The sequence below is a fragment of the Thecamonas trahens genome (genome assembly GCF_000142905.1).
Source record: "Thecamonas trahens ATCC 50062 unplaced genomic scaffold supercont1.1, whole genome shotgun sequence".
Classification (NCBI taxonomy): Eukaryota; order Apusomonadida; family Apusomonadidae; genus Thecamonas; species Thecamonas trahens.
Window position 1 is genome coordinate 352,910 of NW_013657679.1, and position 24,706 is coordinate 377,615.

Below are 24,706 nucleotides of genomic sequence, written 5' to 3' on the forward strand. Positions count from 1 at the left end.
GCTTCGGAAGAGATGGACGTCGTGTGCGAGGCTGCGCTCGCCGGCTGGCGGACCGAGCCCGGCTCGCCCCGCGTTGTACCGCCGGCCTCGCTCATGCTCGCCAGGAAGAGCGCGCATCGGCTGACATGGTTAGATCCAGGACAAACTGGGAAAGTTGACTCTGCTCCGCTTGCTCCTCCAAGCCATGACGCCCGTTTGCCTTGCGATGCCCACCTGGACATGCTCCGGATGCTGGCGCAGACTCTCGGTGGCGAGTCTGCGACGGCTGATGACCCACAGGTCCTCGACCTAGTGTGGGTAGTGGAGGCTCGCCTGCCGCTGCCGGGGCCCAAGGCCCAACCGCCAGCCACGCATGCGTTTGCGGTCGGCCTTACCGCTCAGCTCGCCGAGTCTGCCCGATGGCGATCGGCGCTACGCGTTCACATCCTCATTGCCGCGCCACCTCCAGACGTCGACGTTGCCGCCATTGCTGCAGCTTGGCAGGTGCTGCTAACAGATGCGAGCCACCTCGGCTCTCAAGTCAAGCTCACCGCTCTTGTTGCCAACCCGTCGTGCTGGCGCGGCTCGCTGGCCCTTCATCCACAGCTCGGAAAGTGGCCGTCCTGCCGCGTCGAGGCCTTTGCCGAAGATGCTAGCTCGCTGAGAGCTAGACTTCCGCGCGGCTCGGACTCTTGTCTCACCATTATCAACAGAATTGCTGCCCCTGCTACAGTCCCGTGGCTTTTCACCGGCCTTCACTGGCGGATGGCGTACGTCATGCCGTCGTCCGCAACTCTTCCGCATGTGGCCCAGCTGGTCGATGTGCTAGCAGCCGACGCGGCCACACTGGTCCTCCGATCCACCAGCGGCATGCTTTTCGCTGCAGTTCCGCATCCAGGCTCTTTGCAACTCTTTGGTCTTGTCTCACCGCATGCACTGGCCCGGTTGCCTGTGCCGCTGGCTCCGATTGTGTGCTCGGCGGCAAGTCCAATCGCGGACCCCGACTCGGAGCTCTGGCCCGAAGATCGCGCACTGGCTGCATTGCTTGCTGATGCAGTCGAAGAGACTGAGCCGCCACCGCTGCCCCGTCCAAACCGGCTACAGATTCCGCCTCTCACACCACGGACCAAGCACCAGCCGGCCTCCGTCGCGGCGTGCTTTGCCCCGTCGGGGCGGGTTCTGCCGGATCCGGGCCTGCTCGGCTCGCGCGCCGTAACCTCGGTCTTTCCAGCACTGACCGGCAACGAGCGCTTTGACTACGCAGCGCTTGCCCGAGCGCAGAGTGCCCACACTGGCCGACCTCACTGGGCAGCCGTCGAGGCGGCATTGGCTCCAGCACCGGGTACACACAGCGATGCCCGCCAACTCCACGGCGTCCACTACTACGGCAGTGCAGCGTCCCGAGCCGGCGCCTACGCGGCAGTCATGGGCGATGGCATTATTCACGAGCGTGGCTCGCTTCTGCGCGACGTGCCCGAGACTCCGCGAGTCCCGGTCCGAACCCCACAAGCTACTGCGGCGCAGCCTGCGTCACGCAGGCAACCATCTTTCCGCTCTATGGCGCGCAAGCAGGTGTCAGCAGCGCAGCGTGCGACTTCGAAGTCATCGCTTGCGCTGGCCATGCCCGATCAGCGCAGGCCAGCGGACATCAACAAGGCCCGGCTTCGGGCTGCAGTTCTGGCCGAACTCAAAAGCCTGCTCGGCAAGTCACACCCGATGCTCAAGGAGTGCTACCGCAAGCTGTATCAGGTCTGCCGCCTCTTCCTGGGCTCGCTCAGCTCGGCGGTTGTGGCGGAGGCAGAGCTCGCAGCAACCGTCCGGCGCAACTGCCGCACTGTTGTTTTTCAGCTCGTGCCCATGACCGATGTCATCGAGGCCCAAACTCTGCAGACTTCATCGTCGCCGGCGGCCCAACCAGTACATCCCGCACCGCGCCCCATCGTCGCGCCGCGGCTTGTCCGCCCAGCGCCCACCCGCAAGCGGCGGCTGGTACCCCCGCCGCAGCCGCGTGCCCTCCGCCGCCGCCTGCTCCAAACCTCATCGGACGACTCTTCGGTCACCTCGCCGTCGGGCATGCCTCCCAGAAAGGGTCAAGTCGCCCAGTACGCCAAAGTTTTTACCTTTGACGACTCGTCTGAGGTGTGATGGCGTGCCACAAGCTGTGGCAGAATTCAATAATACTGCTGGACATGGATGTCGACCGGCTCTGGGCTGGCGTCTAGTTGGGGCGATGCGTTGCGCGAGCCGTGGAGCGATGACGACGAAGCCGCCGCCTGACGCTTGCTGCGCCGCTTTTTGGGTGACGGTGATGAGCCAGAATCAAGTCGCTTCTTGAGCTTGGCATGGCTCCGCTGCAGCTTGGCATACTTGGCGTGGACAGTGCCGAGTTCCATCTGGGTCGCCTGCAGCTCGTGGGTGAGCTGGTCGATGCGCAGCTTCTGGGCCGCGGCGTGGTCGTTGATCCGGGCCTCGCTCTCGCGCGCGGCCTGGACCGCGCTGCGGAGCTTGGCCCGCTTCTCCGCCTTGGCCTCAAGCGCCTCGTTTTGCGCCTGCACCTGGGCCAGCGCGGCCTTGACCTCAGCCAGATGCCTGGTCTTGCGTCGAAGATTGAGCTTGAGCTCGGTGACGTGCGCGGCTTCTTCTTCAGCTGCCTCCATCTCGCGCGTCCGTTGGACGCTGGATGCCTCCGACTTGGCCTGGTCGGCCGCGACCTTGGCCTGAACCGCGGCTCGCGAAGCCTCGGCAGCGTCAATGCGCGCCCGTTGCAGCGCAGCTTGACACGATGCCAACTTGTTGCTGGACACCTCGAGCTTGCCCTGGCTCTCTGCCAGCGCCGCATCGCGATTGGCAATGAGGGTGTCTTTGCGCTTGATGGTCGTGAGCGCTTGCTTGAGCTCAGCGCGCACCCGCTCAAGCTCCGTGCTCAACTCACTCTCACGACTAGCCGCGTCAGCGGTGAGCGCGGCAAGTTCGCTCTTGAGTCTCGCTTGCTGGGCCTTAGCAGCAGCTTGGGATGCCGACACGTCGGCTGCCGCTGCGTCGGCACGAGCGTTGGCACGCTCCGAAGCCGTCCGCAGCTTGTCAGCGTCAGACTTTGCAGTCGATGCTGTAGTGTATGCTGTTCGCAGCCGCTCGCAGGCCAGCAGGCAAAGCTCGCGGAGTGAGCCGAGCTGGACCAGTAGGCCCGGAACCTCACGCTTGCGGGCATGGCTCGGAATGCGGATAGCCTCCACCTGTGCCAGCAAGTCCTCGTGGCCGAGCAAGATACCGGAGCGGGAAGGAGGCGAGGCGAGCCCAGGCCCACGACGGCGAAGGAGTGGCGAGCCACGCGCGCTTGCTGTCTGCGGCCGAACAACTGTCGATCGATTCCAGCTTGTATCTGGCGAGTTTCGCGGCGATCGCCCGGTCCTCTTGCGCCCGCTACCGGCAGTCATCGGACGTGGCAAACCGCGCTTCCTTGCCGGCGATCGCTTCACAACGTTGGAAGGCCTCGGACGCCCGCGTCGCTGGCGCTTAGGACTCGCTCGAACCGGGGTAGCAGGCGATGGCGCCGCCCGTCCTGCCGCCGGCTTCTCCAAACGCTGCGACCTCGGCTCTGGAGTGTGTGGCTCTTCGAGAATTGCCTCTGCAACACCAAGGTCATCATCATTACCATGACTATCATCGCCATCAGCAACATCAGGTCCAACCGGCGTCTCCGAGCCCGAGTCCCCCGCCGACTCCGAGTCCACCACCGAGTACTCACCCGAGTAGGTGTACTCGGGAGCGTCTGTAGATACGCCGTCCAAAGACACCGCCATGAGTTGGCAACAAGTGAGGGTGGAACTGAGAAAAGTGCGTGTACAGACCGTCGTTGAGGTGGTGAGTAGCTGGTACCTGGCCGTCTTCATCTGTGAGACGGTTCGGAGCTGTGACCGGGAGTGACTCGGCCGTCCAACGGTCGCCAATGCAGGCGACGAGCCAGCAGAGGAGCAAGGAGAAGAGGGGGGTACGAGAGATGAGCAAGGGGATATTCCGAGACGATAAGCGGTTAATCTGATGGGAAAGAGTTGATTACATACAAGAATGGAGACTCGATGGGAAGTCGATGGGGAGTGGAGGATGATCGAGGAGCTGTGGCGAGTGTGAGTGTGATGCGTGGGGAAAGAGAGAGGGAGGGAGGGTAGCCGACTAGGCTTTGCTCAACGACGAGGCAGGAGTGGGTGGGGGTGGGGGCTAGCCAGCTGGCCACACTCGACGCAGTCGGTGGACGAGTGCCGGGGCAAAGGGGCGGAAGAAGGCAAGGCAAAGATATTATGTCGTTGGCACGGAGTCTGCATGGCTCGCCACGTCGTGCGCGGCCTATGCAAGCAGTGGTGGTGGGCGCGTCGAGGAGGGAGGCGAGGCGGCAGCAAAGGACGCCAGCGCCAGGGTCAGGGCCAAGGCATGGGTCGAGGCATGGACGGGTGGGACGGTCCACCGCACCCCCACCGCCATCAGAGGTGGAGGCTGCTGATGCTGCTGCTATGCTGGTGCCCCATGTCAATGCGATGTCGTCAGGCATCTCATTTCGGGCTCTGCCACAAGCCTCGCTCCGCCAAGTTGTCCGTAGCTGCCGGAGAGCCGAGGCCAAGGCGGCAGCACTGGCCGGGCCAGCGAGCCGGGCCAAGCGGCTGCTGTTTGATCTGACTCGGGAAATTCGAGCCATGCTCGATCCGCTGCTGGATGCAGATGAAGCTCTGCGTGCCGAGGTGTCCCGCACTGCTGCGGCCCTTGATGACTGGCGCGCGGTCTTGACTCCCGATGCCTACTCGCGCGCCGAGGCTGCGGTCCTCCAACGCCTCCTCCACGCACTGCCGGGAAAGCACACAACTGCGCACGCGCACTTGACTTCTGGCAAGGCTCTGCGCGAGCGGGAAAAGTGCACAGTCGTCGATGCTGTGACTCCTGATCTGGTGCGGGCACTGCTCAAGACCGGTGCACGCCGTGTGGCGCAACTGGAGCTGGCGCTGTCACGGCTAGAGGACGAGTCGGCGGATGCACTGCGGCAGATGGAGGACGAGCTGGATGCGCAGCAGGACAAGGCCCAACGTGGCGCGGCACGCCAGGACTCGATCGCTGCCGCACACTACGAGGCCGAGATGGACGAGCTGCGGGCGGCGCTGTCGCGAGCCAGTAACGAGCGCGAGGTCACCGCCTCGCGACTTGCTGATGCCGAGCGCTACATTGCCACACTAGAAAAGACGTGCGCCGATCAAGTCGACCAGCTGACAGCACTTCAGTCGCATGCTACGCAGCTGGCTGGCGAGCTGGCTGGCATCGAGCGATCGCACGCCACTGTCGACGGCAAGTACGCCCGCGCTGTCATCGCCAACGACGAAATGCGATCCAAGCTTGTCGAGTACGAGGGCATCATGTGTGATGTCGAGGCCGAGCTTTTGACGCCTGCGCCCGCACCCGTCTTGGGTCCCGCCCTGCATCCAGGCCCAGCCTCGAGCCTCCCGTCGCACCCCGAGCAGCCATTTACCGGTCATCGCCACGTTGCCGACGTGCCTCACCGTTTGCATGAGCAGTCGCTGGAGCATGCCGCCAACAGTGTCTCCTTTGATATTGCTCCACCGCCGGAAGTGGCGGTGGAGGCGCAGCGTCAGGCCGCGGCGAACGAGGTCTCCGGGAGTCAGGCTCCAGTTGTATACCGCGGCAGCGCGTCGGCGATGTCGACACCTTATCAGGAAGCGACGCCGCGCCCTGTGTCACCGCCCCAAGCCCGCGCTGATACGGCGGCAACTGAAATCTTACATCGCGGCAGTGCGTCGTCGTTGTCGCCGACTCCCGCGGTGGTAGAGTCTGCAACGTCGCCGAATCGAACGCCCGCGGCACGGATCGCCGCGGCCAACGCGCAGGTTGCGGCGGTGATGTCGTTCGAGGTAGCGACACCGGGACAAAGCGGGCTTGCCAGCGGTAGTAGCAGCCGCTTTGACGTTCCCAAGGCGACATCGGTTTCGGCGGTGCTCAAGCGACTCCAGGAGGCGGACCGAATCCTGACGGTGCCTGAGGAGGCCGCGCATCGGGCAGCAGCCCAACTTGACGACGATGAGCACCGTCGAGCCGGTGCCGCACCGGCAGTCCCTGTCTACCGCGACATTGCAGCCGCCCTGGGCGTCAAGCTGCCACCTCCACGGCATCCAGGCCGGCTGGCGACTGGACGATCGCCGCGCATCGGCCCAGCGACCACCTTTGCCGAGTACGAGGCTCGTCGACAGGGTCAACATGCCTCACCGCGCACCCCATCGTCAGCGCTCCGGCCGCGATCGATCTCGATCACTGAAGATCGCAGTAATGAGCATAATCCTCTCTGGCCGTTTTCTTCTTAAACCCCCCCCCCCCCCCCCCCCCGACGACACGCCCGAGACGCGCCCGAGACGCTGTCTGTACCATGCCAGCATCCGTTCCGTTCGCCAAAAAGAACCCACCCCCTTTCCCCCTTCCCCTCCCCCTTCCCCTCTCAAAACCACACACGCACCACAAATACCCACATCACCACACACATACACGCACACTCCTCGTCAACCATGGCAGCAATAGCTCCGGTGGTATGCACACACCTTCCCAACCACCACCACCGCCCCATCCCCTTCCCCCCTCCCTCCCTCCCCCACAAGCGACAACGACTCACACAGCCTATCTCCGTCTGGGCACACAGACTCTCTCTCCGGCTGCAGCCAGCCGTGCGGTGTATGTGGGCAACGTGTCCGCGGGAGCGACGGAAAAGGCAGTCCGTGACTTCTTTGCCTTTTGTGGTGCCATGGATCAGTTTCATCTCGAACCGGTGGATGGTGGCGATGGCGTTCAGCACGCGGTGGTGGTCTTTGCCGCGCCCTCGGCTTGGCAGACAGCGCTCCTCCTCACAAACGCCCGCATCGGGGACTCGGCCATTGCTGTCACTGCCTATCAGGCTGCCTTTCCCGACGCTGCTCCGGCAGAGACTGAGCCTGCCGATCCGCCGCCGACGGATGCGTCGTCGCCGGCTGATGAGGCTCCGCCAGCCGGCGACTCGCAGCCAGGCACGTCTGTGGCGCAGGAGGCCAAGTCGAAAACTGCCATCATGGCCGAGCTTACGGCCTCGGGCTACATGCTCGGCGCCAACACCCTGGGCCGCGCACGGGCCTTTGATGAGGAGCACTTCAACCTCGGCCTCCGGATGCAGCTCGGCGTTGAGATGGCCAAGGAAAAGGTGGCCAAGGTCGACAAGGCCCTCGGCATCTCGTCAACCGTCGGCGCTGCCACCCAAACCGCGTCGGCTGCCGCTAAGGCTGTCGACTCGAAGCTCGGCGTCTCGTCGACCGTCTCCAAGGCCGCCGATGTCACCGTCGGCGCCGCCTCTGCCGTCGGCCAGACGGCCATGGCCGTTCCGGGAGTTCGCTCCGGCGTTGACCTGCTGGTTGGCGTCACCCAGGCCATTGGCGCCACCATGACCTCGTACTCGGCGGCGACCGCCAACGAGGTTGCCCGCCGCCGCTCCGCTGCCAACCCTGCAGCAGGCGTCACAAGCACCAACACCGACGCCAACGACGACGACGACGACAACGACAATGACGACAACGGTCCCCCGCCACCGTCTCAGGCTATCTACGGTTGATCCAAGTTTGCTCATCCCTATTATCCAGCTGCTCCGCTGTAACTCGACTTGCCCTTTATCGACCTCAAACCCGTCTCCAACCCAACCTGCCTGTCCCCCCCCCCGCCTATCTCTTGCCCACCCTCTGACCTGCTTCTCCTCTCACTCCTCTTCCCCCCCCTCCCCCTCCCACCACCACCACCACCACCACCACCACCACCCTGCCCTGCTCTGCCCATGCCCAAATGCGTGGTGCACAACCTCCCGCCCTCACTTGGCACCCAGGGCTTTGAGTCTCTTGTATCACCATGGCGGGCAAGCATGACCATGGTCGCCTTCCACCGCCACACCGTCGAGTACGGCCTCCCTGTCTCCCTCTCTCCCTCTCTCCCTCTCCCGCCCTCGTCCCCGACTCACCCTCCCCCCCCCCCTCCTCCTCCTCCCCCTCCAGACTTGGCCCACACAACATGGACACTGTGGCTGCACCCATGGTTCGTGGCGCCTACGCTGTCCTGGCCTTTGCTAGCAAGTCGGCACTGGCTGCGTTTGCGGCTGTCTTTCCGCCGACGACTGGTCTGGCTGATCCTGCCACAGGAAAGCAATATCATCCTGTTCTGCGACATGCTCCCTTTCCTCATGTTCCGTCTCATACGCTGCCGCATCATGCTCCGCAACAGCTGGATCCTGCTCTTACCGCGCATCCGTTGTATCAGGCCTGGGAGGAGATGAAGGCCGATCGCGCACAGAGGGCTGCTGCGGGATCTGCTGCCTGTGAAGAGGCCCTGGCACGAGCCCGTGAGAAGCGTGCAAATGCGGATGAGCCGGTAGTCACCCCGCTCATCGCCTTTCTTCGTGCCCGCAAGGACGCCGAGATCAGCGACGGCTCAGCGTCGATGTCGCATCAGAAGCGGAAGCGGAACAAGAAGAACAGGAAGAACAAGAAGAACAAGAAGAACAAGAAGAACAAGAAGAACAAGAACACAAACGCAGAGACCAAGGCTGGCGCCAATGCCGGCACGCCGTCCAACATGCAGCCACAGAGTGGAGCTGCGCAACCGCCGGCCGACGGCGATCCGCCGGCGCGCAAGCGCAAGCCGCGGAAGCGCAACCGCAACCGCAAGAAGAAGGCCAAGGCCGCTGCCGCTGCTTCCGCCGCTGCCGCCGGCGGTGCTGCCAGCTCTGCCCCTGCCACTGCCACTGGAGGTAGTGGTGGGGCCGGCCAATGCTCGGTGCCGGCTGCCAATGGTGGTCCTCCCGAAGGCAAGCCGAAGAAGAGAAACCGTAACCGCAACCGCAACCGCAATCGCAACCGCAACCGAAAGCGCAAGGGCAACGATGGTAACTCGGCCGAGCCTGGTGCTAATGCCGGGGCGGCTGGTGCTACAGCACCTCGACCGGCACCAGCACCGTCGACGCCAGCCTTTGCTTTCATTCCTCCTCCATGACGTCCTCCTGCACATCGACTTCCACTTCGGTGGCCTCGACTCCAGCCTCGGCGCTGATGGTCTCCGAAAGGCCTGCAGGCTCGAGCAGAACGGCTTCGACTTCGGCTTCGACATCGGCTTCGGCCGCCTCGTCGATTGTGCCGTCGGGTGCGTAATCTTCAGCCTCGGACTCTGTAGCCGCATCTTGAACAGTACCGGATGCGGCGGCCTCCATAGCCTCCGCATCAGCGGTGGGAGTGTTGGTGTTGGCCTCGGGTGCGTCGGCTGAAGCGGAGGGCTCGACCTCGTCGGCGACAACACCGGCGGCGTCGAGCGCAGCCTCAGCCTCGGCCTCAGCCTCAACCTCAGTCTCAGCCTCAGCCTCAGCCTCAGGTGCGACCTCGGCCTCAGCCTCAACCTCAGCCTCAGCCTCAGCCTCAGCCTCAGGTGCGGCCTCGGCCTCAGCCTCAACCTCAGCCTCAACCTCGGCCTCAGCCTCAACCTCAGCCTCAAACTCGGCCTCGGCCTCAGCCTCAACCTCAACCTCAGCCTCAGCCTCAGCCTCAACCTCAGCCTCAGCCTCAACCTCAGCCTCAGCCTCAACCTCAGCCTCAACCTCAGCCTCAGCCTCAACCTCAGCCTCAACCTCAGCCTCAGCCTCAGCCTCAACCTCAGCCTCGGCCTCAGCCTCAGCCTCAGCCTCAGCCTCGGCCTCAGCCTCAGCCTCAACCTCAGTCTCGGCCTCAACCGCTCCCTCGCCCTCAACAGCTTCCTCGGCCTCACCCTCATCCACTTCGCCGACTGAAGCCGCCGTGGTGGTGGTGGTCGTCGTCGTCGTCGTCGTCGTTGTCGCCACACCGTCACTAAACTCAAGAACCGCAGGCTGCAGATCGCCGTCATTGTCCGAGCCACTGCCGTCGCCGCCATGCGCCTCCGCCGCTGATGACGACGGCGACACCCGTGTGGCCTCGATCAGCCGCCGAATATGCATCTCCTCAATTTCCTCAGGCGTCATCTGGGTCTCCAGCAGCTGGCTCGACGGCGGCGCCGAGGCGTCAGCGCCTCCGGACCCGGCGCCGCCCTCCTCGGCAGCCTCCTGCTCTGCCAGCGAGAGCCGAATTGCTTCCATGATCATGAGCTCCTCGAGATCGACCCCGCGCTCGTGGCGCAACCGCTGCCAGTCGACCATCGCTCCGGGCGAGTTGGCGTCGACCAGCGACGAGACCCGCTCGCCGGCGTATGACCGCGTCGGCGCTGACGACGGCATGAACCCGGGTGGCGGCCCGTTGGCCGGCGTCGACGGCGCCCGCGACCGCTGACCGTTGCCGCGCCGCCGGCTCCGCGACCGCGACTCGCCGCGAGACTCGGTCCGCGATCGCGACCGCGACGATGATGACGACATCACCGGCGGCCGGTAATCCTCCGGCCGCAGCGTCGGCAGCGGCGCAAGCGACTCGGGTGAGCCAGCTACGTTGCTGTCCCCGCCGTCGGGCCCGCCGCTTCCGTGCTTGCCCGGCGGCATCGACAGCCGCCGCTTCCGCCGCTCTTCATCCTCCTTGGCTTGGTTGATCCGCGCCTGGAGCTGCAGCTCTTCGACCCGGGCCTCCTCGGCTGCCTCGTCTGCGAGCTCCTTGGCTGTCTTGGGCCCGCGAAACTCGACAGAAAACCCGCCGCGCATGCAGAACGGGCATCGCGCGCCCGGAACCGGCGGGGCGAGAAAGACGAAGCATTCGGAACAGAGTGGCTTGCCGCAGCACGTGGCCCGGTTGAGCCCGCCTGGGTAGTAGAGGAAGCAGATGGGACACTCTTCCAAGCCAGGCGCCTCGTCATCAGCACCGACATGAAACGGTGCCAGGAGCTTGCCGTTGACCATTCGCTTCAGCTTTTTCCTTTCCCATGAGCATGGCTCGGTGTAGAGCTTGCCGTGTGGGTAGAGCAAGTCCGACGGAAGCGACTTGCCGCCGCGTGACCGACTCCGCCCTCGCCCTCCCTCGCGATTGCCGCACTTGTTGGCTCCGGGGTTCTCCTCCGGTGGGCTCTTTCGGCTCAGCGCCTTACCCATGCTCTTCTGTAATCCACACGCTCTCTAGCCTTGCTACTTGTCGGCTCCTCCCCTTTGCCTGTGCCCCCCGTCCGTGCTGCGTCGAATGTGTCCCACTCCACCCCGCCCGCGTCTGCCATGATTGTTCGGGGCGCGTCGAACGCGTCGCGTCGAGCCATGATTGGTGTGGTGGGGTGGGGGGGGGGGGGTGGGAAAAAGGAACAGTCACCACCACACCACCACACACTCCGCACAACGACGAATCACCGGGACAGCAACCAACTCGACAATCTTTGCCACTACGCTCCACAAATCCACTACCCAGACACCATACACGCCTACGCAGCTACACACCTACAACATACACACCGCACTTGATGTGCTGCTCTTCCAGTCATTCACATGCTTCCAATAGATCAGCTGTGCATGCATGGCCACCATAATGAGCTTTCGCTGTAACCATTTTTATTCTTTCACCCCCACCCACCAACCCACTCCCCACACCGACCCCGCACCACCTCTTCCCTACTTCGTTCATACTGTCACCTGCCCACAGCCACAGCCAACAACTACTCCCGCGAACACACACGTCTCACACACTTAACATCATGTCCGAGGCACCTATCCGCCGAGCCCTCTTGGTGGTCGACGTCCAATACGACTTTATGGACGGTGGGTCGCTGGTACGCCTCATGTCGTCATCACCTTCCATTGGCATCACTTTCCGCATCACTCACAAGCTCGTCCCGTGCGAGATTGCCGGCAGGCTGTGCCTGGAGGACAAGACGTTGTGCCGGTGATCAATAAGGTTCGTAAGAGCCATGCCTTTGATCTTGTTGTCTTTACCCAGGACTGGCATCCGCCGAACCATGTCTCGTTCGCCTCCAACAACGATGGCGCAGAGCTCTTCTCTACTCGCTCTATCAATGGCCAGAACCAGGTCATGTGGCCCGATCACTGTGTCCAGGGCTCGGACGGCGCTCGCCTCCATGCCGATCTCGTCCGCTCCGATCTCGATCCGGTCGTCCAGAAGGGAACACACGTCGAGCACGACTCGTACTCGGGTTTCCAGGACAACGATCGCGTCAACAAGACTGAACTCGAGGCTGTTCTCAAGGCCGCCAACATCACCCATCTCTACATATGCGGCCTCGCTACCGACTACTGTGTTTCGTTCACTGTCATCGACGCCGTCGACTCGGGCTTTGCTGTCACCGTCCTCGACGACGCCTGCCGTGGCATCGATCCAGCCGGCTGCGATAAGGCCAAGGCGGCTTGGGCAGAAAAGGGTGTTACTCTGCTGGCGTCGGACGAGCTCGATGATTTCTGATTCTCGCTGTGTGACTCTCTCATCCGGTAAACGCCTCCAGCTCGGCGCACTCGGCTTCCAGCTCGCTGTTGTGCTTCTCCAGCTCGGCCAGCTCGGCCTCGACACCCGTAACCTGCCGCTCGAGCGCCCCAAGTGTCACCCGATCTGCATCCGCCACCACCATCCGCGAGTCAAACTCCCGCTGCTTGCACGCCGCCAGCTTCTCCTCCATCGCCTTCACGGCAGCCTCGGCAGCCTCGCACGCCCGCAGCGCCCGGGTCAGGCACGCCCTCTCGCGCTTAACCGCGATTGTCGCCTGCTGCAGCGCGGCTTCTGCCTTCTCAGCTCCAGCTAGTGCCTCTGCAACCAGATCCAGCTGCGGAAGCTTGGCCACCCGAGACGCGCACGCCCTCTTGTGTTGCTCGATCTGATCCTTGATCCATGTCTCTTTGCCACACCACCCCGCACGCTCAGCTTCAAGTTTGACGGCTTTTTCCTGGATGCGTGATCCCCTTTTGGCAACTGCCACCAGCCGCTGGGCATCAACTGCGGCTGCGCACCGTGCGCTCCACTCGTCAGCACGGGCAGTAAAGACACGGGCGAGCACATGGTTGATTTGCTGCCCGATTCTGCACGTCTGGGCGTACTCCACCGCTACCCGATCGCGCGTTGCTGCGCCGGCAGCCTTGATCGCGATCAACCGCTCGCGTTCGGCTGCCGCAAACGCCGCCGCCTTCTCGGCGTTCGCCACCACTGAGAAGCTAGCAGGTGTAGCAATCGCATCACTCGGCAGGGATGCGTTTGGAGACGTCAGCGTAGTGGTATGGCGGGGATCATCCATGTTGCGTGTATGTGATTGCGGCCAAAGCGTTGTGTGTGCTGGAGTCGCGTGCCTGCCACTTTGGGCGGTTGGCCGGTTTGGCAGGTGGTGGTCATGCCTGGTGTTGTTCCAGACTAGCTGCCCTACTCCCTCGCTGGCGGCCACTGGATCGGGATCGGCATTGGCGTCGAGTTTAAAGTCGGGCGCCTTGGCTCTGTACGCCAGGTTGAAACCGCCTGTGTTGCGGTGACCAATGGCAAAGATTATGACGAAGGCGATGGCGATACCCACTACCACAATACCTGTGATGAAGATGGCGCTGATCCGATAGCGCCTGCAGACTTGTCTTTATCGGCTATCTGATGTGCTGCCTCTCGGCATTGCCCGGCAGTACCGACAGACGAGGCTGTTCCCCCCCCCCATTGCAATGCAGGTCCAAACTGTGGTCTTTGTGGTTGCTACTGTGGTAGCGGTGCTCAGCAGCACTGTTGCCGGAGCGTCTATCTTTCCTCAAGACGGCCCTGTCCGTGTCCTTACCTCTGCCAAGGAGGTTGACAATTTTGTGAGCACCGTGCCTGCTGCTATGGTCATGATCTATGCGCCCTGGTGCTCGCACTGTACTGCCTTCAAACCGGCCTTTATCCAAGCTGCTGGTGATGTGGCTGATGCTGGTCTTGGTGCCTTTGCCGCAGTCAACGGTGATGAACATCGGGATGTCATTGCTGCCTACTCGATCAAGTCCTTCCCCACCGTCCTTTACTTTGCTGATGGCGAGCTGAAGTGGCCTTACTCTGGCCCGCGCTCGGCTGCTGGTCTACTGGCGTACATGGAGAACCCTGTGGCTCCGCCGCCGCCGCCGCAGCCGACTCCACTGACCGCGGATGGCAACGGCGATGTCGTCATCCTCGCCACCTCAAACTACTCCTCCGTCCTCCTTTCCTCGCCCTCGACCTTTGTCATGCTCTACTCGCCGTCGTGCGGCCACTGCAAGAACACCATCCCGCACTTTATGGACGCTGCTTCTGCTGCTCTGGACGATGACAGCCTCCCGCTCTTTGCCGCTGTCGACCTCTCGCTTCCCGAGAATGGCGCCATCGGCAAGATGCTCGACGTGGCCGCCTTTCCCACTTTTGTCCTCTTTGACGGCAACATCGAGCGTTTTCGCTACAAGGGTGCTCGGACCAAGGCTGCCTTCCTTGAGTGGGTCGCCGATCCGCAGGCCCCACCGCCGCCGCCGCCGCCGCCTGCCCGTGCTCCGTTCACAGAAGATGGCGATGGTGACGTCGCCATGCTCTCGCCCGAGACCTTTGACGACCATCTCGATGGCTTTGATGGCACGCTGGTCATGTTCTTTGCTCCGTGGTGTGGCCACTGCAAGGCGATGAAGGAGCCGTACAAGGCTGCGGCTGCCACCGTCAAGGCCGAGGGCCTCGGCTCGCTGGCCGCCGTCGACTGCACCGTCGACAACAGTCTTTGCAACGAGTTCAACATCAAGGGCTACCCGACACTCATCTACTTTGGCGATGACGACGAGCAGATTACGTTTGCCGGCGTCCGGTCGGAGGAGGGTCTTGTTGCCTTTATGCGCGACCCCCAGCCGCCGCCGCCACCGCCGCCGCCGCCGACCCGCACTCCTTTCACCGAAGATGGCGATGGTGACGTCACCATGCTCACGCCTGAGACCTTTGACGATCACCTCGACGGCTCGGACGGCACGCTCGTCATGTTCTACGCACCGTGGTGCGGCCACTGCAAGACGATGAAGGAGCCTTACAAGGCTGCGGCCGCCACCGTCAAGGCTGAGGGCCTCGGCTCGCTGGCTGCCGTCGACTGCACCATCGATCGTGCTCTCTGTGGCAAGCACGATGTCAAGGGCTACCCGACAGTGGTTTACTTTGGCGCCGACGATGAGCAGATTACGTTTGCCGGCGTCCGGTCGGAGGAAGGTCTTGTTGCCTTTATGCGCGACCCCCAACCGCCGCCGCCACCGCCGCCGCCGCCGACCCGCACTCCTTTCACCGAAGACGGTGACGGCGACGTCACCATGCTCACGCCTGAGACCTTTGACGATCACCTCGACGGCTCGGACGGCACGCTCGTCATGTTCTACGCACCGTGGTGCGGCCACTGCAAGGCGATGAAGGAGCCTTACAAGGCTGCGGCCGCCACCGTCAAGGCTGAGGGCCTCGGCTCGCTGGCTGCCGTCGACTGCACCATCGATCGTGCTCTCTGTGGCAAGCACGATGTCAAGGGCTACCCGACAGTGGTTTACTTTGCAGACGGAGAGCAGATGGCGTTCTCGGGTCCGCGGACCGAGGAGGGTCTTGTTGCCTTTATGCGCGACCCCCAGCCGCCGCCGCCACCGCCGCCGCCGCCGACCCGCACTCCTTTCACCGAGGATGGCGACGGCGAGGTGATCATGCTCCGTAGCGACACCTTTGCGCCGTTTGTGGACTCAGAGTCCGCCGGCACGCTCGTCATGTTCTACGCACCGTGGTGCGGCCACTGCAAGGCGATGAAGGAGCCTTACAAGGCTGCGGCCGCCACCGTCAAGGCTGAGGGCCTCGGCTCGCTGGCCGCTGTCGACTGTACTATCGACGGAGATCTGTGCGCCCGTCACAGCGCTAACGCCTACCCGACCCTCCTGCACTTTACCGACGCCAGCTCGTCGATCAAGTACGAGGCGTCTCGGACCGAGGATGCGCTTCTTGAGTTCATGCGCGAGCACAGCAGCCCGGTTGATCACGATGAACTGTAAACACTCACAAGGCTTTTGCTTTCATGTGAAGGCAGCAGCAAGGCTGTCGATCTCTCGGTTACAGACACTCATGTCATGGCGCCAGGGGTGCGCGTCAGCGACAAGCCGCAAGACCTTGGCCACTTGCGGCCGCTGCAGCCGAAGCAAGCTGCAAAGGCGAAGCGCGGAGACAGCGGCGGCCAGGCCGCGGTCGGAAATATCAGCATTCTGCTCGATGGCGTGGGCAGCAACTCCCTCCAGCGGGACGGCGGCAGCGGCGGCGTCAAGCTCGGCGACCGCAGTCGCCAGCTCGGACGATACGGCGTCGGCCCGGATGCTGGAGCTGGCGGCAACAGCGGCAACAACGTTCGCCAGACCCGTCAACGCCGTCTCGAGTTTGGGCCACGACGCAGGGCGGTCAGACGCCCATTCGCGGATGGCGGCGGCGGCGGCAGCGACAGCCGGCAGGACCGGCGCCAGCGCGACCGACGCCTCGCTATCCATGTTAAGCCGCTTTTTGACGGTGCGGCCGGTCGGCGTCGCTGGCCAAGACTCCGACCGCGACCGTGACCGGGCCTTGCGGACTGACGATAGCGGCGTGGCGTTGGCCTCATTGGCCTCGGATGCCGTCGTCGCGCTGGTCACCTTGTGGGCCACCTCTGTGTCGTGGACCATGACAGTCCCGAGCTCGACGCGGTCGAACTGGACCCAAAGGCGAGCCTTGGCGCGCGCGAGAACCCGCCCAGAGTGGGCGAGGCCAGACGCTGGGTGCAACGCCCGCACCGATGCGCCGACGCTGATGGCATCTGGGGCGAGGCGCGCCGCACGCCGCGCAGCTTTGAGCGCTGCCCGCTGGTCACGGACGAACGCGGCCGAAAACCGCCGTGGCCGCGGCATGAGTGACCTCAAATACCGCCACTCGGGCCGAGTGAGACGGAGCGGCTCGTCTTTGCTCGGCGGGTGGACATTGAGCTCGGCGAGCGCAGCCTCGAACGGGTTATCGGCGAAAAACGGCTCGTCGACGGCGGCGTACAGAAACTCATAGTTGGTCCAGTTGCGGAGCTTCTTGGATACCGCCAGACTGGCGAGCATGGTGCTAATCATGGCTGCACACGGTTCGTCCTCGCGATACGTGTCCAGGACGCTCAGCGCGGCCTGGATCTGCTCCGCCCGTCCAAGCTGGGCCTCCTCCGTCTCGACGGTCAAGCCCTGCGACGACATGTTGACGATGCCGACGTCACCCACAAAGCATGCTGCACTGTGGGTGGCAATCTTTGCGCTGGCGAGAGCGGCAGCCTGCGGACGTCGACCGGCCATTAGCGACCGCTTGCGCTTGCTTGGACGAAAGTCATCGGTATCAGACTCGGACTCGGAGGCGCGCTTCTTGCTCGATGGTGGGCTTGACGGCTGCATGCCCTGAACCTCTTCCACCACAGCTAGCAGCATAGCCGACGATGAGAACCGGGCATCCATCTCCAGCACGGGCGCGTGCCTGGTCAGCATAGCCTTGATGTTGTCCTTTGTATGCCGTGGGAATCGCGTGGCCAGCAACCTCGGATTGGAGACCTTCTCCACCACCACAGCCTCATACAACGCCTCGACCTCTGACCTCCGCCATACAGGTCCAGTCTCCTCAACAGACATTCTCCCACCCTATCCCCACCATTCCCACCTCTCCACAGTTAGTCAGTCCCCCCTCCCCCCCCCCCCCTTCTCCCCCCTGTCATCCCGCGGCCACCACCATCACCTCGTTTCGTCTTATGCCCAAATGTTGAATTTTTGGAGAGCCAAAGGAGGACCGAGTCGCCAGCCCCCACGACCCCGGCCGCATAGGTATAGCCATCCCCCCCCCCCGTCCCCCCGTCCCCCGCCTTGTGTCACTATCTACTCCCCTTGCATAGAGGGAAGACGGAAGGAGTCCTGCGTACCTGGTGGTGTAAGTGGAGTGCAGTCGGGGTGGGAGTGGGGGTGAGGGGTGAGTGGGAGGGGGGAAGGTGGTGGGGCTGCCAGTGGCAGTGGCAGTGGCAGTGGCAGTGGCAGTGGCAGTGGCAGTGGCAGTGGCAGTGGCAGTGGCAGTGGCAGTGGCAGTGGCAGTGGCAGTGGCATGGCCCGTCCACGCCCCGATAACAGTCTAACAGAAGCATGGATAGCAGAATACAGTGGATCACCCTCTTCCTTCGTCATACTCCGATTGGAGCGTAGTGGCAGCAGAAGGAATCAGATGGGGGGGGCTATTTGCCTTCGTCCCCACCAATTTGCTCCTCCAAAGCCACCATTCGAGTGGCCGCCACCCTTCTGCCCCTCCACCCCTCTCTCCCTATTGCTCGCCATGCCCTCGTTCTGTGTCTACCGGACCTTCATCCCGCACCTTGTCTTCGTCTGCCTCGGTCTGTTGTTTGCTCTCGCCGCCGCCTCGGCCTCTGCTCGTCACTGCCCGCTCCCTCCGTCCTCAGCGGTTGCTGCCCGCCGGCTGGACTCGGGCCACCAGATCGTGCCCTTGGTGGTGGCCATGCCCACAGCTCTGGCTCCTATGCCGGTGCTTCCGGTTACTGCAGCTGCTCATGATAGGCTTCGTCTGTTGGCGTCTGCTGTCATCGAGTCGTCGCCGTGTTGTCCGCAGGAGGATGAGGCCGGCCTGCCGCCCTGCTTGGCAGAGCTGCCTGCGGGCGATATGCGGATGGTGCGGACGGACAGCCATGGCGTGGTGAGGGCCGACTCGCCCTGCGAGGATCTTCCGTCGCTGCCACACTTCCTGAACATTGCCAATCGATCGCTTGCCTGCAACGGCTTTCACTGCACTCTGACGACGTGCGTGGCGCCGAGCCCGGGCTCTGGACCCATGTATGCGGTCGAGACGCTCTCGCACAAGATGTTTGTCGATGCGTACGCGCTGGCAGATGCCGCCCGCGACCGGGCTAGTGATGCAGACTACCCGCTTGCCGCGCCGCTCGAGGTCATGGATCTTGAGGCTCCAGCCCACCGCGGAAAGCCGGGGCTCGTGTTAGTTGCGCTGGGACACACCGCGTCTCAGCACGACATTTGCTACCAGTTTGACCTGCACCTCCGGTATCAAGCACCTGTGGCTGATGGCGAGGCGGTCCAGGCTGCAGTGACTCTCCCGCCGCCGCTCTGCTTGACCCGGCCGGCGACCGAACGCCGATGCCGTTCGTGGCCTGTGCAGTGACCGGCGAGGTGGGCTCGGTGGTGGCGTATGCGCCTCGCGGCACGGGCGCTGACAAGTCGTGGGTCGACACGGCAACGTTTACTGTTGTTGCTCTCGCAGCAGCCATCATCATGACCGCCGCGGCATGGCCGCGCCCACTCCGCGATACAGCGTGAGCATCGATCCGTTGTTGGAGCTTGCTGCGACTAGCATGAGCGACGGATGGAACGAGAGCGCCGAGACCGGCCCGCGCCGCTGCGACATGAGGCCGTCGTACTTGCGGGTCGAGGCCGAGACCCGTCCGTCGAGGCGGACCAGCTTGACGTAGCGGTACATGGACGAGCCGTAGGCGACCGCGACGTGGCCAGCGCCAGTCGAGATGGCTGCGGCTGAGACGCCCGACTCGTTGAGCGTGACCACTGATGCATTGCGCTTGGTAGCCACGTCCCACGTCCGCATCAGCCCGTCGGCGCCGGTCACAACCAGCAGCGGCGAAGCCATGCTCGCGCCGATGTTGGTCCATCCCAGCGAGAGGACTGCTCCGGTCTGGTGCCGGACCATTGAGACAAGCGGCGACTCGATGCCGGTCATCCAGCGGACCGAGCCGTCCGAGCAGCCGACCACAACGAGCTGAACGCCGCGCGCAGTCGACGGCGAGAGCGTGATGGCGGTGATGGCCACATCGTCGCCGCCACCAAAGAACAGCGACTTGACGTAGAGGCCCGTCGACATGTCCCACACCCGGAGCCGTGCCCGAGAGCCGGTGGTAAAGACTCGCCGACCCGCGCTCGATCCGCCGACGGCCATGAGGAACTTGCCGCGTGACTGAAGCTGTGCCACTCCAGGCTGCGAGACCTCGCTGTCTTTCGTCGCCCACCACGCCTTGACCAGCCGCGGCGAGCTTGTTGTCACGTCTGCATACATCCGGACGGCGCCGTCCGACGTGCCCACCAGGAGCACGTCCTCGCCGCGCGGGTCCTGCTCGAGCAGGACTTGAGTGATTCGCGCCTTGATCGACGCGCCCGCCGACGGCGTCGTCACATGCGGCGAGGAGAGCGACGACCGCGCTGTCATGTCGGTCGTCACTGAGAGTGCTGGCAGCGTCTTGGAGGTGTGCGTATCCGAGGCTGGCGACGGTGCCGGAGCCGGAGGCGGGCCCTCGCTCGAGTCGCGGCGGAGCTTGTTCAGCGCCAGCCGCGGAATGACCGGTGGCGGGCCGGTCGGGAGCCCTGTTGCCGCGTTGTCAGCGTCAGCCTCGTCGTCGACATCGTCGTCAGAGAGCGAGTGCGACATCGATCGGGTGAGGCTCCCAATCGAGTGAGAATGCGAGCCTGAGCGCATTGACTCGACCGATCCGCCGTGGCCGCCAGCGTAGTACAGCGACGAGCCGTGCAGCTCCGACGGCGCCGACCCGGCGTGGACGTCAACATTAAGCTCTTCGCCAGACCCGGACGGGCCGCGCGACGATTGCAGGTGGCGCTTGGCGTCGACCGGCTGCTCCTCGGAAATGGCAGAGAGCATCGCGAGTGCGGTGCTCGCCGAGCCACCCGAAGACATCGTCGAGTCTGGCTCTGGCGCGTGCATGCCAGTCACACCGAGCGGTGTGAACCGCTCGTTGCACGGCACGTAGAGCGACGAGATTCGCCGGAGGCCGGCTTCAGGACCAACCCGCGGAGAGTCAGCGTCGTCGCCGGCCGCCGCCGAGGCGCCCATAAAGTCGGTGCTGCGTCGTGGCGACGCAAGCGTTGTTGGCGTAGAGGCAGACGGCGTCGTCGCCATGGCCAGGCTTGCCGGATCGTGCATGTATGCCACGACATGACCCGAAGCAAAGGCCACAACTAGCATCGGCTGCGTCGAGTGGAACGCAGTCGCCCGTACAACGTTGGTTCCAAAGTCCATCTCGGCCGCCCGCTCGAGCTTGTCCGATGAAGATGATGACGACGACGAAGCACGGGCGGCAACAGCTGCGGCTGCGGCTGCGGCTGCGGCAGCCGCAGCCGCAGAGGCCGCAGCGTCAGCGTTGTACGGGGCAGAGCTCGAGGAGGCGAGGACGGCCGAGTCAAACACCGTGTGGCCGAGTGAGGTGGCGGCCGGCGACCAGAACGGCGAGCCAAAGAGGGCTTCGCGCGAGGCGTCGAGGCCGTCGACAGGCAGGGCGTTGGCGTTGTGAGCAACCTGGCCTGGGGCCCGAGGCGAGGGATTTGGCGAAGTGAGAGAGCGTGGCGTGGAGCCGGCCGAGCCGGGCGGCGAGCCACGGGTGGCAGCCGACTTGACGGTGGTGGTGGCGGCCGCAACAAACTCGCGGATGAGCGGCTCCTTGAGAAAGACCTTGTACGACCAGTCCATGGCCTGCGACTCGAGGGCGACGCCACCCATGGTGGCCAGCTCTTCGAGGCTCGGCTGGCGGTCGTAGATGGCGTCAAAGCCAAAGACGTACGGCGCATGCGGCGAGGCGTCGAGTGGGAGATCCATGACAACGCCAGCAGCGGCGTTGGACTCGACGGCGACAGCGGCGTCGACAAGCGGGTCGACAATGGACTTTTCTTGCGGTGGGAGCGCGACAGGCGAGCGGACCTGCCCACCGATGGCGTCTGCACCGGCAAGGGTGGTGGCGTCAAACGCGAGATTGCGGGCGGCCTTGCGCTTGGCACGATCGAGCGTGGAGTAGTCAAGCGAGGTTCGGCGCGCCGCGGCGGCGGCAGAGCGGACTCGGTCGGCTGAGGTGCCGCGAGCCGAGAGGACCCGGCCGGAGCTGCGCCCCACCGAGCTCGACGCCACGTGCCGCTGGCGGGAGCGCGAGCGGGTCCGGGCCGCCTTGCGAGGTGACCGCTGTGCCTCACGCCCGCGCGGCGACGCAAGGGCGCCGGCAATGTTCGATGATGAGAGGACGCGGACCATGTTGCCTTCGATCATGGTCGTCGCTGCCTGCGGGGAGCCTGCCGTGCCGGTGCCCGATTCGGACTCGGTTCGAGACCGGATGGCAGAGCCCGAGTTGGCGTCGAGCGCCAGAAAGTCCGAGCCCTGTTGCGGAGGGGTGCGGAGCGGGAGCTCGGGCGAGGCCAGATCGGCGTCCTCGCCACCGCCGACCTGCAGTTTGTCGCGGAGTGCAGCGGCGTAGTACTCGAGAAAGCGGACCACAATGACAGCCTTGGTAACAACCTTGGGAACGGGTCGGCGAGAAGAGTGAAGAGGGCGTGCCAGGTAAAGGCGACAAGCAGGACCGGATCGCCGGCTTCGGACCTGCGGTCGCCCGGCCGTGGGGTAGCGGCCGTAGCCGTGGCAGAGAGAAAAGCGTCACGGACAGAGTGAGGATGCGGAATGATGCCGCGGAAGCGCAGGTCATCATCGAAGCGGAGAAGGACAACAAGACAGAGCGGGACAAGCTCGTGGCGGACAAGCGACGACGAGTCGAAGAGGGCAGCGGGGAGCAGGTCCATGAGCAGATTGGCGAGCACGTTGCGCTCGTTGAAGAAGCGGGTGAGGTCCGCTTCGGGCTCGTCGAGGCCCGGAATGGCGGCGAGAAACTCCTTGCGCTTGCGCGACCGGCCCGAGGCAAGCGGCGGCATGCCCTCAGTGGACGTGCGCAGGGGCAGAACGCCATCAGCCCCGAGGTAGGCGAGCGCGAGCGAGGAGACGGTCGAGCGTAGCGCGCAGACGGCAACGGCACGGATTTGCGGATGCGGTGACGAGAGCGCCTGGAGCTGGAGAGCGCGCCAGGCGGCGAGGGTGGCGTCCAGCAAAAAGGTCGCCGGCGCAGCACCCCAGAGCTTGGCCATGGCAATGATGGCCCACTTGACAATGAGAGGCGGGACAGGTGCCGTCGAGGAAGTGACGACAAAGGCAAGGAGAGCAGCGTCGATGTTGGCGCGGGCAGCGACAGCCTGGCCCTGCGGATGCTTGTCCACCAGGAGCGAGATGGCAAACAGCGCCATAACCGAGTCGGTGCAGGTCTTGAGTGAGGTGAGCGAGCCAGTGTCGCGAAGCTCTGTAAGGCCCGAGTGGACCATAGCTCCAAAGAACGGCAGCTTGGAGTCCTTGATGACCTGGTTGCGGAAGGTGGGGTCAAAGGCGAGGATGCGGGCCCAGATGGTGACGAGGTAGTGCGAGTGGAGCTGGTTGGCGCCAAGGAGCTGGACAAAGTACGGGCCCATGCCGACCTTGAGACCGCAGTCAACCGCCCAGTCGCCGAGGAGGAAAAATACCTGTACAAGGCGAAGGGCCTGGGCGCGGTAGCGTGCGCCGAGGATGGCGTGCAGGACGGCCGGGAGCTGAACTGGCTGGATCTTGGCGTCCGAGAGAGTGACGTCGATCTGGGCCATGCCGAGCCAGACTTCAAAGGCCTGGAGCTGCGAGTCGAAGAACGGCAGCGGCTCTGCGAGGACGGCGGCGGCCTGCGGAGAGTTTGGTCCGACGAGGGCGAGCGTGGTCAGCTTCTCGAGGAGTACGTCGACGACAAAGTCCCAAGCCATCCACATTGGGTGGTTGTGCGTGGGAGGAATGGCTGGGTACGAGACCGTGGTTCGCTTGAGCGAGTGCATGATGCGAGTAGCGAGGATAAAGTTGCGGAAGAGCGAGGCGACAGCCTCGTCCGAGGTGTACAGCCGCTGGTAGGTGGCCTTGGGGAGGACAGACCAGGCGATGCACTCGGTGACGGCACCAAAGATCCAGTGGAGCTCGCCGAGGAGGGTGGACCGCGACGAAATCTTGCCGGGGATGCGGGCAAAGAGCGTGGTGGGGTCGTCGAGGCCATCGACAAGTGTGCGCGAGGCGGCCCAGGTGAGCGCGGTCTTGAGTGGGGTGGTGAGGCATGCCGTAAAGATGTCCACAGGCAGGTGGGTGGCGTAGGGGAGAAATTCGTCGGCAGCAACGGCGCCGATGATGATGAGGTCAAAGAGGACAACGTTGGCGAGGTTGTGCGCGTTGGAGCCCATTTCCGTGTTGCGGAGCTCGACAAGGTAGTTGACAATGCGGCCTGCGCCTGAGCAATCAAGAACAAACATGCATGGCCCGGCAAGCCAGCGGAGGATCATGGTGACAAAGACCGGGACGTACTTGGTGTAGTCCTCATTGAAGATCCAGAGCTCGCCCTTGAGCGACGGCCGGGCCACGCCGTGGCCGTTGTAGTAAAACAGGGCACGACCATCCTTGGCGTCTGCACGGAGGCGGGTGCATGCGGCCTCAAGCGCCGCGCCACACGGGTCGAGTGCAGGCTGGAACACCATGGATGCCTGGAGCGAGCGGAACTGGCGGGCGAGGCCTGCGCCGACGGCGTCAACAGCCTGCTCGGGCGTGGGGAAGAGGGTGGGGTCGAGCCAGGCCTCGAGGGTGGAGGCCCGGGCCGGAACAGTCACGTCAGGCGGTGGAACACCAACATTGAGACAGACAGCCAGCAGGGCATGGTGTGTCCTCCGTCGTGAGGCCCGGCGCCAGAGTGCTCGGAGCTTTCTGTCTGCTTCTGCTTGGGCTTTGTTCTCGGTGTATGTCAGGGCGGCTCCATACACGTCAGCCCATGCATGCCACCATGGCTCTCCCGGAGGCTCACTCTCTACACTCCGCCGAGGCCGTGACTCTGTCCGCCGCGCATGGCTGGGGGTGAACATCACGCCGCAGGAGTGAGGTACTGTGAAGGGAGGGGT

The 24,706-nt window shown here is 64.2% G+C and overlaps 11 protein-coding genes across 12 annotated transcripts; 6 read left to right on the forward strand and 5 right to left on the reverse strand.

Moving 5' to 3' along the window:
- Positions 1–219: 219 nt before the first annotated feature.
- On the forward strand, positions 220–2,173 carry AMSG_00156 (uncharacterized protein; the record flags this gene model as incomplete). The annotated part of the gene is made up of 1 exon (XM_013907563.1): positions 220–2,173. One exon carries the CDS (start codon positions 220–222, stop codon positions 2,122–2,124), a length of 1,905 nt encoding a protein of 634 aa, XP_013763017.1. The 3' UTR covers positions 2,125–2,173.
- Positions 2,118–3,693, reverse strand: AMSG_00157 (uncharacterized protein). Its single transcript, XM_013907564.1, has one exon. It carries the CDS (start codon positions 3,411–3,413, stop codon positions 2,151–2,153), a length of 1,263 nt encoding a protein of 420 aa, XP_013763018.1. The 5' UTR covers positions 3,414–3,693; the 3' UTR covers positions 2,118–2,150.
- A 791-nt stretch (positions 3,694–4,484) lies between these two features.
- Positions 4,485–7,597, forward strand: AMSG_00158 (uncharacterized protein; the record flags this gene model as incomplete). The annotated part of the gene is made up of 2 exons (XM_013907565.1): positions 4,485–6,294; positions 6,681–7,597. 2 exons carry the CDS (start codon positions 4,485–4,487, stop codon positions 7,595–7,597), a joined length of 2,727 nt encoding a protein of 908 aa, XP_013763019.1.
- A 446-nt stretch (positions 7,598–8,043) lies between these two features.
- Positions 8,044–8,861, forward strand: AMSG_00159 (uncharacterized protein; the record flags this gene model as incomplete). Its single annotated transcript, XM_013907566.1, has 2 exons — positions 8,044–8,785; positions 8,842–8,861. 2 exons carry the CDS (start codon positions 8,044–8,046, stop codon positions 8,859–8,861), a joined length of 762 nt encoding a protein of 253 aa, XP_013763020.1.
- Positions 8,862–8,985: 124 nt separating this feature from the next.
- On the reverse strand, positions 8,986–11,146 carry AMSG_00160 (uncharacterized protein). Its single transcript, XM_013907567.1, has one exon. It carries the CDS (start codon positions 11,060–11,062, stop codon positions 9,005–9,007), a length of 2,058 nt encoding a protein of 685 aa, XP_013763021.1. The 5' UTR covers positions 11,063–11,146; the 3' UTR covers positions 8,986–9,004.
- A 471-nt stretch (positions 11,147–11,617) lies between these two features.
- AMSG_00161 (pyrazinamidase/nicotinamidase) lies at positions 11,618–12,420 on the forward strand. The gene is made up of 2 exons (XM_013907568.1): positions 11,618–11,724; positions 11,808–12,420. The coding sequence occupies exons 1-2, from the start codon at positions 11,650–11,652 to the stop codon at positions 12,369–12,371; spliced, it is 639 nt and encodes a 212-aa protein (XP_013763022.1). The 5' UTR covers positions 11,618–11,649; the 3' UTR covers positions 12,372–12,420.
- AMSG_00162 (uncharacterized protein) lies at positions 12,391–13,191 on the reverse strand (the record flags this gene model as incomplete). The annotated part of the gene is made up of 1 exon (XM_013907569.1): positions 12,391–13,191. One exon carries the CDS (start codon positions 13,189–13,191, stop codon positions 12,391–12,393), a length of 801 nt encoding a protein of 266 aa, XP_013763023.1.
- A 390-nt stretch (positions 13,192–13,581) lies between these two features.
- On the forward strand, positions 13,582–15,944 carry AMSG_00163 (the record flags this gene model as incomplete). Of its 2 annotated transcripts, XM_013907571.1 has the most annotated exons (2): positions 13,582–15,346; positions 15,725–15,944. In XM_013907571.1, the coding sequence occupies exons 1-2, from the start codon at positions 13,598–13,600 to the stop codon at positions 15,926–15,928; spliced, it is 1,953 nt and encodes a 650-aa protein (XP_013763025.1). In that variant the 5' UTR covers positions 13,582–13,597. The 2 variants fall into 2 exon arrangements, with proteins under 2 accessions (XP_013763025.1, XP_013763024.1); XM_013907570.1 differs by having other exon boundaries at positions 13,582–15,928.
- Positions 15,945–15,986: 42 nt separating this feature from the next.
- AMSG_00164 (uncharacterized protein) lies at positions 15,987–17,551 on the reverse strand (the record flags this gene model as incomplete). Its single annotated transcript, XM_013907572.1, has 2 exons — positions 15,987–15,995; positions 16,031–17,551. 2 exons carry the CDS (start codon positions 17,549–17,551, stop codon positions 15,987–15,989), a joined length of 1,530 nt encoding a protein of 509 aa, XP_013763026.1.
- Positions 17,552–18,746: 1,195 nt separating this feature from the next.
- AMSG_00165 (uncharacterized protein) lies at positions 18,747–19,020 on the forward strand (the record flags this gene model as incomplete). The annotated part of the gene is made up of 2 exons (XM_013907573.1): positions 18,747–18,973; positions 19,011–19,020. 2 exons carry the CDS (start codon positions 18,747–18,749, stop codon positions 19,018–19,020), a joined length of 237 nt encoding a protein of 78 aa, XP_013763027.1.
- Positions 19,021–19,154: 134 nt separating this feature from the next.
- On the reverse strand, positions 19,155–24,654 carry AMSG_00166 (uncharacterized protein; the record flags this gene model as incomplete). Its single annotated transcript, XM_013907574.1, has 3 exons — positions 19,155–22,229; positions 22,283–24,515; positions 24,620–24,654. 3 exons carry the CDS (start codon positions 24,652–24,654, stop codon positions 19,200–19,202), a joined length of 5,298 nt encoding a protein of 1,765 aa, XP_013763028.1. The 3' UTR covers positions 19,155–19,199.
- Positions 24,655–24,706: the final 52 nt, after the last annotated feature.

Bases quoted from the DNA above. Each gene is read 5' to 3' on its own strand.
- AMSG_00157 (XM_013907564.1), bottom strand. From the start codon at position 3,413: ATGACTGCCGGTAGCGGGCGCAAGAGGACCGGGCGATCGCCGCGAAAC.
- AMSG_00160 (XM_013907567.1), bottom strand. From the start codon at position 11,062: ATGGGTAAGGCGCTGAGCCGAAAGAGCCCACCGGAGGAGAACCCCGGA.
- AMSG_00161 (XM_013907568.1), top strand. From the start codon at position 11,650: ATGTCCGAGGCACCTATCCGCCGAGCCCTCTTGGTGGTCGACGTCCAA. The intron at 11,725-11,807 runs GTACGCCTCATG...GATTGCCGGCAG, and splicing joins TTATGGACGGTGGGTCGCTG to GCTGTGCCTGGAGGACAAGA.